We start from the raw sequence: 10,538 nt of genomic DNA, 5'->3' as shown, positions 1-10,538 counted from the left end.
GTACAGAAACAGCATTAGTGAAGGTTACAAATGATCTTCTTATGGCCTCAGACAGTGGACTCATCTCTGTGCTTGTTCTGTTAGATCTCAGTGCTGCTTTTGATACTGTTGACCATAAAATTTTATTACAGAGATTAGAGCATGCCATAGGTATTAAAGGCACTGCGCTGCGGTGGTTTGAATCATATTTATCTAATAGATTACAATTTGTTCATGTAAATGGGGAATCTTCTTCACAGACTAAGGTTAATTATGGAGTTCCACAAGGTTCTGTGCTAGGACCAATTTTATTCACTTTATACATGCTTCCCTTAGGCAGTATTATTAGACGGTATTGCTTAAATTTTCATTGTTACGCAGATGATACCCAGCTTTATCTATCCATGAAGCCAGAGGACACACACCAATTAGCTAAACTGCAGGATTGTCTTACAGACATAAGGACATGGATGACCTCTAATTTCCTGCTTTTAAACTCGGATAAAACTGAAGTTATTGTACTTGGCCCCACAAATCTTAGAAACATGGTGTCTAACCAGATCCTTACTCTGGATGGCATTACCCTGACCTCTAGTAATACTGTGAGAAATCTTGGAGTCATTTTTGATCAGGATATGTCATTCAAAGTGCATATTAAACAAATATGTAAGACTGCTTTTTTGCATTTACGCAATATCTCTAAAATTAGAAAGGTCTTGTCTCAGAGTGATGCTGAAAAACTAATTCATGCATTTATTTCCTCTAGGCTGGACTATTGTAATTCATTATTATCAGGTTGTCCTAAAAGTTCCCTGAAAAGCCTTCAGTTAATTCAAAATGCTGCAGCTAGAGTACTGACGGGGACTAGAAGGAGAGAGCATATCTCACCCATATTGGCCTCTCTTCATTGGCTTCCTGTTAATTCTAGAATAGAATTTAAAATTCTTCTTCTTACTTATAAGGTTTTGAATAGTCAGGTCCCTTCTTATCTTAGGGACCTCATAGTACCATATCACCCCAATAGAGCGCTTCGCTCTCAGACTGCAGGCTTACTTGTAGTTCCTAGGGCTTGTAAGAGTAGAATGGGAGGCAGAGCCTTCAGCTTTCAGGCTCCTCTCCTGTGGAACCAGCTCCCAATTCAGATCAGGGAGACAGACACCCTCTCTACTTTTAAGATTAGGCTTAAAACTTTCCTTTTTGCTAAAGCTTATAGTTAGGGCTGGATCGGGTGACCCTGAACCATCCCTTAGTTATGCTGCTATAGACTTAGACTGCTGGGGGGTTCCCATAATGCACTGAGTGTTTCTTTCTCTTTTTGCTCTGTATGCACCACTCTGCATTTAATCATTAGTGATTGATCTCTGCTTCCCTCCACAGCATGTCTTTTTCCTGGTTCTCCCCCTTCAGCCCCAACCAGTCCCAGCATAAGACTGCCCCTCCCTGAGCCTGGTTCTGCTGGAGGTTTCTTCCTGTTAAAAGGGAGTTTTTCCTTCCCACTGTTGCCAAGTGCTTGCTCATAGGGGGTCGTTTTGACCGTTGGGGTTTTTCCATAATTATTGTATGGCTTTGCCTTACAATATAAAGCGCCTTGGGGCAACTGTTTGTTGTGATTTGGCGCTATATAAATAAAATTGATTTGATTTGATTTCATTGAAATGTTTTCGCGAATGATCACAATTGTTTCGGAGGTTTGAAGCAATTTTTGATTCCGACGTCACCTGTTCGAGCATTTGTTCGCGTTCTGATGCAATAACGCCAACTGACCATTAGATGTCGCTGTCGCATTTACTCCAGATGTATTTGTGTTGACTGATTCAAAGCAATGTCTTTTTTTTTTTTTTTCTGAAGCATCTTTTTCATTTGGGTCATAATATAAATAAAAATGTATAATAATTTATATTAACTGTTATCCTCCACTGGTCATAACAGAAATGTTCATGAGGATTGTTTTCTGTTATGTCAAATGGGAAGTTTCGCATGTCAATTTTTTGTTTTCAGGTTTGCCAACAATTTGTCCCTCCTCTATTCTGGCTGGAGGTCTGGCTGGACAAAGACGATGAAGACGCCCCACTCACTCCTTGTAAGATACTTATTTCTGTATCTTTTCCCTCTCAAATTTAGTGCCACACATGACCTGTTTGGTTAAACAGCTGCCACTAGATGGCAGTAGACAACATAACACACGAGCCCTGTTTTGCAGACAGGGAGAGAACAAATGTCTGGTTTCTTTACATCAAAATGACAAAACCTGAATGTGAAGTCGTATTTATTCAGAAATAAAGACAACAAAACTTCAACTTTAGAATAAATGAATTTATTAAATAGGACAATTTAACAGTGAAGCTGTGTGACTGAAAGGATGTGGGCAGAAGCAAAAACTCAAACGCTCACTGCTTTTACCACAAATGTAAAATGTACACACACGCACACATAAATTAATCAAGTGAAGCAAATTTTTATTCCAACCATTCATAGCAGTCAAGGCTCTGTGTGCTGTTGTCACCTTTGACAGTTCAATTGGGAGGAATCAGTCACCGTGTGCTCACGATGGCAACAAAATGATGCCAACAACATCGTCAGCAGAGATATGAATCTGATGGTGTGTCAGTGTTTATGTCCCGTTCAGAGGGACCACTGTTAGAGGCATCCAGCAGGATGAGGGGTCACCTGGTAGCAGTAGTAACATACTCCCTGTAGCTCCCCAACCTCCCGCACCCCCACGTTTACCGCTCTCCCGCCCGAGTCCCACACCTCGGTCTCCAGCCACGGCAGCCTGGCATCTGGGTCCTCATCTGAGAACTGAATCAGAAACCCAGAGTTCCTCAACGCCTTCAGGCTCTGCCTGAGCACCCGACCAGCCTTCCCTTCCCCGTCCTTAGACCTCAACAAGGCATCGGCGGTTCCTTTGTCAACTGTCACGTCCAGACTGTCGGATCCAAAGCGGCTGTGAAGCTGCACGCAGTCCAGTTCCAAAAACTCAAGCCTGGACAACGGGTGGGGAGGCCGGATCACGTTGGCTCAGACGTGTTACCGCATTAGATGTATGGCCACGGGAGAAATGTCGGCACACGTGACGCGGACAGGGAGCGGAGAGTGCTTATAAATACAAGCACCCAGCGCAGACGTACCACAGCACATGTCCAGGACGTGAAACGGACCATCTGGGTTGGTGCTGAGGTGCAGGAGAGGCATCAAAAAGTCTTTGACAGAGGAAAAGCCAAAACAAACCACTCAAAGTTCTTGAAGGTGGACGTCCTGCTGCTGGTCTCTGTGTAGAAACGGTCCCAAGTGGTTTTCTTATCCATGTTTTCGAGCAGTTCAGCTACACAAAAAGACAAAAGTGTTCAATTAGACCAAACAATCAATCAATCAATCAACTTTTTTCTTATATAGCGCCAAATCACAACAAACAGTTGCCCCAAGGCGCTCCACATTGTAAGGCAAGGCCATACAATAATTATGAAAAACCCCAACGGTCAAAACGACCCCCTATGAGCAAGCACTTGGCTACAGTGGGAAGGAAAAACTCCCTTTTAACAGGAAGAAACCTCCAGCAGAACCAGGCTCAGGGAGGGGCAGTCTTCTGCTGGGACTGGTTGGGGCTGAGGGAAAAAACCAGGAAAAAGACATGCCAAGAAGGGGGGCAGAGATCGATCACTAATGATTAAATGCAGAGTGATGCATACGGAGCAAAAAGAGAAAGAAATTCTAATCAAGCCCACATGGGTCAAGTTTGACCCATTTAGCAACTCACACGATCCCTTTATGAGATTGTTTTTTACTCTGACTCAACTTTATTGTCATTATAATATAGATCAGAAAGTTTTGGATGATAAAGCTTTAAATATAAGAAATTATTTCAGCATTTCTTCTCTTTTCATCTAATTGTCAGGTGAGGCTCTGGGCTGCAGAGACGGTGGCGTGGAGTGGGTGAGAGTGTCCGATTCCCCAGCCAGGACCATCTACATCCAGGTGGACACAAGACAGGTAGAGTGACCGCCGACCCTATTTGCTGTGCGGGCAGATGCTAATTCTCATCAATATGCTTTTAAAATCTTGTGACGGATCAAAATTGTAATAATTGATGTGCCAAAAAGTACAGGGGCTGTAACCTTAATGTAGTAAATACACAATGTAACTGTTGTTGTCCTACATTTTTAAATCATGCACTTGGTAATAAATAAATTAAAATATCATAATCTACCAACTAAACAAAGTATATCAAGAAAGTGTTTATGGCTAAAAACACAGACATTATGATCAGTTTTGTGTTATCACAAGAAAGAATCATCAGCGTGTTGGAGGCAAACTTTGGACATTTTTTTATACGTCCATCCCAACCATGAAGGACAGTGTTGGTAAAACCAAAATGGATTCGTAGTTAGGTTCACAAAATATCAGATGACGGCCTCAAATTTGTCATTTTGTCCACAATAATCCAGAACTGAAACTGGAGATATTTGATTTGTTGTTATGACTCTGATCATTTAATTATGAAAATAGCTGGTGATGAATTTAACAACCTATTTGTAGCTAGGATGCAAGTGAGGAAACTTGTCTGTTTTTACAACTAATGTAAACTAAGTCCAAGACTTATTAATAGGCTTGTGTAAAGAAAAGTGGCTGTAAAAGTGATTTTTGTACTATAAAAGGGATTGTGTGGCTGTAGTTCCTAAATGGTTAATGTGATGATTTTCGTTAAACCCCTTCAGATCCGGATGGTTTTGTGGTGATGTCCAGATGTTAGATGGCGAATTCAAAGTATTTCTGAACCTGACTGCAAAATGTTAAAAACTTTGATGTAGAATCGTGTCCGAACCACCCTGAGTAAAAACGAAATAGCCAAATAATAATAATTAAAAATTTACTCCTGCTATTGGTGGAGAAAATCAGTGAAACTCGGGAAAAGTGTTAAGTTCTGCATTGTAGCTTAGCTTAGCTTAGTTTAGTGTAGCTAAGCTAGCCGGCTAAACAACGATCCTTGTTCTTTCACAATGACGTGCGGTAAAGGTCGTTGTAGTGTTAATAATTATTTACCTGTAAATGAAGAATGTTGCCGTGCAAACAGCCGCCTGGCCGCCGTTAAAAACGGAGACATCTATTCCACGACAGACGTCTCACTTTGTGCCAACTTCCTGATCCAAGCGCTGGGTCATATGGCTTTAAAATTGTATTTATAAATAAATTAGAGAACTACACAGGAAAATTTAATCATGTATTTACCTGACAAATCTGCTTATATCCAAATTTACAGATGTATGTATTCAGAGTGTAAGTTCACAAGAGATGTTTGGCTTAATGTGGAGTTATTCATTTATAATAAACCCAATCATTGAATTAAAATAGCCAATCATAATCTAATAACCGCCTTTGAACCTAAAAATGTAAATATACAATATTTAGTGAACCTATATATCTTACTTGTCAAATATCATATACACAAAGCTAAAGTCAGTCAGTCTAAACCTCTTCTCAAATTCAGGATAATTGAAATTGACACTTACCTTAAAACTTTATTCAGTAACCTACCAAACAAAAAAGCAATGAAGACAATAAAGCTCGTAAAGTACTTCAGTTTGGGTCAGTCTTTGCTTATGCTGATGTCTGTGTTGTATAATGTCTTGTGTTGTGATGCCTGTTTGTTAGCCATGTGGTATGTTAGTCATATCGCTTGTCTGCCTGTGCCTCTTATGTTTTTATCTCTCTTGTGTCTTGAAAAGACAAAGTAGTCATGTTTCAAATATTTCATAGTCTACAGAAAGCACTTGTTTTCCAAAAGAAATCATTGTTGTACATAATTGAATAAATGGGGATTGTATTTGGTTTAGTGTAGACTGGTAGCCTTAAATTCAAGGGGTTTAGCAAAAATACCACATTAAGTTCTTGAGCCTTTCGCTAATTGAACTCAATCTAAGGATTGCTCATATGTTTGAGGGACGATTGAGAAGTTGTGAGTGTGTGCGCGGTTGTCCAGCTTTTGCATTCTGAGAAACCAACATTTCTCATGATTGTGCACACGCGGTGCAAACTTCACAGAGTTTATGCAGAATGTCAAGTTGTGAATCAATATAGGTGTGTCAGAATGCTAAAGAAGAACCATGGCCTCCTTTTCCCTGGGCCAGGCTCCAAACCTGTCTGTCGCCCCTCGTATGAGAGCGTATGGGTGAAGTCAAGGCTGACACCAAGTAAGATGTAAATCACTTTAATAGAACTCAATGAAACAGTGTAACAAAGGCAAAGAATCCGACAGAGCAAGTCGATGACATTTACAACCACAAAAGGGTGTACAAGTCTAAATTTTCCCCGGGTTTCTAGATGAGGAAGATGCGTGGATGGGGACGTTGAGAGGCTGGGCTAAGGCGATGATGTGGATGTGGTCACTTTGTTTTGACACAAATGGACAAATGGAGCGAATAAACAGATAAATGAGTCCATTTCTTCCACTTTGTCGCTGTAAAACCTACTTTGGAAGTTTCAACCCAAACTTTGCTGTTGGTCCTGAATCGAATTTGAATGTCAATCAATCAATCGATCAATCAATTTTTTTATATAGCGCCAAATCACAACAAACAGTTGCCCCAAGGCGCTTTATATTGTAAGGCAAGGCCATACAATAATTATGTAAAACCCCAACGGTCAAAACGACCCCCTGTGAGCAAGCACTTGGCTACAGTGGGAAGGAAAAACTCCCTTTTAACAGGAAGAAACCTCCAGCAGAACCAGGCTCAGGGAGGGGCAGTCTTCTGCTGGGACTGGTTGGGGCTGAGGGAGAGAACCAGGAAAAAGACATGCTGTGGAGGGGAGCAGAGATCAATCACTAATGATTAAATGCAGAGTGGTGCATACAGAGCAAAAAGAGAAAGAAACAGTGCATCATGGGAACCCCCCAGCAGTCTACGTCTATAGCAGCATAACTAAGGGATGGTTCAGGGTCACCTGATCCAGCCCTAACTATAAGCTTAGCAAAAAGGAAAGTTTTAAGCCTAATCTTAAAAGTAGAGAGGGTGTCTGTCTCCCTGATCTGAATTGGGAGCTGGTTCCACAGGAGAGGAGCCTGAAAGCTGAAGGCTCTGCCTCCCATTCTACTCTTACAAACCCTAGGAACTACAAGTAAGCCTGCAGTCTGAGAGCGAAGCGCTCTATTGGGGTGATATGGTACTACGAGGTCCCTAAGATAAGATGGGACCTGATTATTCAAAACCTTATAAGTAAGAAGAAGAATTTTAAATTCTATTCTAGAATTAACAGGAAGCCAATGAAGAGAGGCCAATATGGGTGAGATATGCTCTCTCCTTCTAGTCCCCGTCAGTACTCTAGCTGCAGCATTTTGAATTAACTGAAGGCTTTTTAGGGAACTTTTAGGACAACCTGATAATAATGAATTACAATAGTCCAGCCTAGAGGAAATAAATGCATGAATTAGTTTTTCAGCATCACTCTGAGACAAGACCTTTCTGATTTTAGAGATATTGCGTAAATGCAAAAAAGCAGTCCTACATATTTGTTTAATATGCGCTTTGAATGACATATCCTGATCAAAAATGACTCCAAGATTTCTCACAGTATTACTAGAGGTCAGGGTAATGCCATCCAGAGTAAGGATCTGGTTAGACACCATGTTTCTAAGATTTGTGGGGCCAAGTACAATAACTTCAGTTTTATCTGAGTTTAAAAGCAGGAAATTAGAGGTCATCCATGTCTTTATGTCTGTAAGACAATCCTGCAGTTTAGCTAATTGGTGTGTGTCCTCTGGCTTCATGGATAGATAAAGCTGGGTATCATCTGCGTAACAATGAAAATTTAAGCAATACCGTCTAATAATACTGCCTAAGGGAAGCATGTATAAAGTGAATAAAATTGGTCCTAGCACAGAACCTTGTGGAACTCCATAATTAACTTTAGTCTGTGACGAAGATTCCCCATTTACATGAACAAATTGTAATCTATTAGACAAATATGATTCAAACCACCGCAGCGCAGTGCCTTTAATACCTATGGCATGCTCTAATCTCTGTAATAAAATTTTATGGTCAACAGTATCAAAAGCAGCACTGAGGTCTAACAGAACAAGCACAGAGATGAGTCCACTGTCCGAGGCCATAAGAAGATCATTTGTAACCTTCACTAATGCTGTTTCTGTACTATGATGAATTCTAAAACCTGACTGAAACTCTTCAAATAGACCATTCCTCTGCAGATGATCAGTTAGCTGTTTTACAACTACCCTTTCAAGAATTTTTGAGAGAAAAGGAAGGTTGGAGATTGGCCTATAATTAGCTAAGATAGCTGGGTCAAGTGATGGCTTTTTAAGTAATGGTTTAATTACTGCCACCTTAAAAGCCTGTGGTACATAGCCAACTAACAAAGATAGATTGATCATATTTAAGATCGAAGCATTAAATAATGGTAGGGCTTCCTTGAGCAGCCTGGTAGGAATGGGGTCTAATAAACATGTTGATGGTTTGGATGAAGTAACTAATGAAAATAACTCAGACAGAACAATCGGAGAGAAAGAGTCTAACCAAATACCGGCATCACTGAAAGCAGCCAAAGATAACGATACGTCTTTGGGATGGTTATGAGTAATTTTTTCTCTAATAGTTAAAATTTTGTTAGCAAAGAAAGTCATGAAGTCATTACTAGTTAAAGTTAATGGAATACTCAGCTCAATAGAGCTCTGACTATGTCCTTGTCAGCCTGGCTACAGTGCTGAAAAGAAACCTGGGGTTGTTCTTATTTTCTTCAATTGGTGATGAGTAGAAAGATGTCCTAGCTTTACGGAGGGCTTTTTTATAGAGCAACAGACTCTTTTTCCAGGCTAAGTGAAGATCTTCTAAATTAGTGAGACGCCATTTCCTCTCCAACTTACGGGTTATCTGCTTTAAGCTACGAGTTTGTGAGTTATACCACGGAGTCAGGCACTTCTGATTTAAAGCTCTCTTTTTTAGAGGAGCTACAGCATCCAAAGTTGTCTTCAATGAGGATGTAAAACTACTGACGAGATACTCTATCTCACTTACAGAGTTTAGGTAGCTACTCTGCACTGTGTTGGTATATGGCATTAGAGATGTCAGTGGAAAATCTAAAGTCTCTGATAACATGTACATCTGCCACCATTTTTTCTGTTATTGTCTTACCTTCGTCTTCTTCTGGTTGCAGGTGCACTGCTTTGTCTGAAGTTGCAAGAAGATTGTCCACGAGGGACTCGTTGCTGTTGTTTTCCAACAAAGCAGAAGGAGGAGTCTTTCAGTGGTAGACAAGTTAATGCAGAGCAGCATTTCCAAAACAGGCAGGTGGCTAAGGTAAGACTCTAACATGGACAGGATGGCACAGATGTACATAAAGAAAAGGATTGATAACTGGAGTAGTTTTTACTGTTTAGAATTTGTGGTCTCCAAAGTAAAGGTCAAACAAGGTCAGCATCCACTGGATTCTATGACTTCTGACATGTCTAATGTAACATAACTAAGCATGACAGATGGTCAAAACGATTCCTTTGTAGAACCCTGTTGACTCCAACATTATATTGCATCATTTATATATTTGCAGCTCCAAATCAGAGTAGTAAGATGTTCAGCGGGTTTGTGTGCTGTCACTGTGTCTTGAGTCAAATCCATGGATGGAGTCAGATGGTGATAAAATAGAAACAATGTCTTTGTTTTCTTCTTTGCCCGTGTGTCCTTGTTTGTTATTGTTTGTGATTCTAGCTCCATTTCTAATGTCTCTGTTTTGTTTTTCAAATTGTCCCTGCTGTGCATTCTTTTCAGGTTTCTCCTTTCCTTCTTTCCTGTGTGCATCCTCACTTTCTTGTGAAATCTGCAGTCCTTCAGCTGTGTTGTTCACCTGTCACAAATAGTTTGAGTATTTTGTTCCTCTTTGTATGTTATATTCCCCGTGTGGCCTTGTGTAGATTGTCAGGTCTTTATTTGGGTGTTGTGGCAGCTTGTTGTCGGTCTGCCTTTATGTATTGACGTTAGTGTGTTGCTTGTCTGTGATGGATTTAACACTCTGTAGAGTCTCTCTGTTCTGTCTTTTCTGTCTGATTTCCTTCCTTTAGTCTTGTCAAGATTTGTCCTACTTTTTTTTTTTTTTTCCTTCTCGATCTTTTAGTCTGGCGGCTGAGGGACAAATTTTAAGGGAATCCAGCACTTTTATACAAAAGCACCAAAACTTTATCAGAGGTACTTTATAGTGTCCTGAAGTATATAAGATTGGGAGACATTGAATCCATAAACGTCTACACTCTAAAAACTTGGGTTTAAGGGAGTAACCATTTTCAGCCTTCTACAGCATATAATTCAAGACAAACTCTTATCCAAATGTCTTTTTAAGTTCATAATATAAACTTGAAGGTTATGAAAAATGTATTAAGTAGGGATGCTTTGAATGTACTTCAGTGTGCTTACCCGCTTTGAAAAAGCGTTAATCTAGGGAAAGTGACTAAATGGGTGATTCTTTAACTACGGGCACTATTGGCCTTGTAAATGTAATTTCCACCACACCATTGCCTTACAATATAAAGCGCCTTGGGGCAACTGTTTGTTGTGATTTGGCGCTAT

General features: G+C 40.2%; 1 protein-coding gene across 1 annotated transcript; it reads right to left on the bottom strand.

The window, feature by feature from the left end:
* Positions 1-2,585: 2,585 nt before the first annotated feature.
* On the bottom strand, positions 2,586-3,300 carry cskmt (citrate synthase lysine methyltransferase). The gene is given in 2 exon segments (XM_034164482.1): positions 2,586-3,201; positions 3,204-3,300. Coding segments are annotated over 2 exon segments (666 nt in total). The 5' UTR covers positions 3,285-3,300; the 3' UTR covers positions 2,586-2,616.
* Between the last annotated feature and the right edge of the window lie 7,238 nt (positions 3,301-10,538).

Source organism: Thalassophryne amazonica, chromosome 23, assembly GCF_902500255.1.
Source record: "Thalassophryne amazonica chromosome 23, fThaAma1.1, whole genome shotgun sequence".
Taxonomy (NCBI): Eukaryota; Metazoa; Chordata; class Actinopteri; order Batrachoidiformes; family Batrachoididae; genus Thalassophryne; species Thalassophryne amazonica.
Note: the sequence above shows the minus strand (reverse complement) of the source record. Positions and strands in the feature narration are given on the sequence as shown.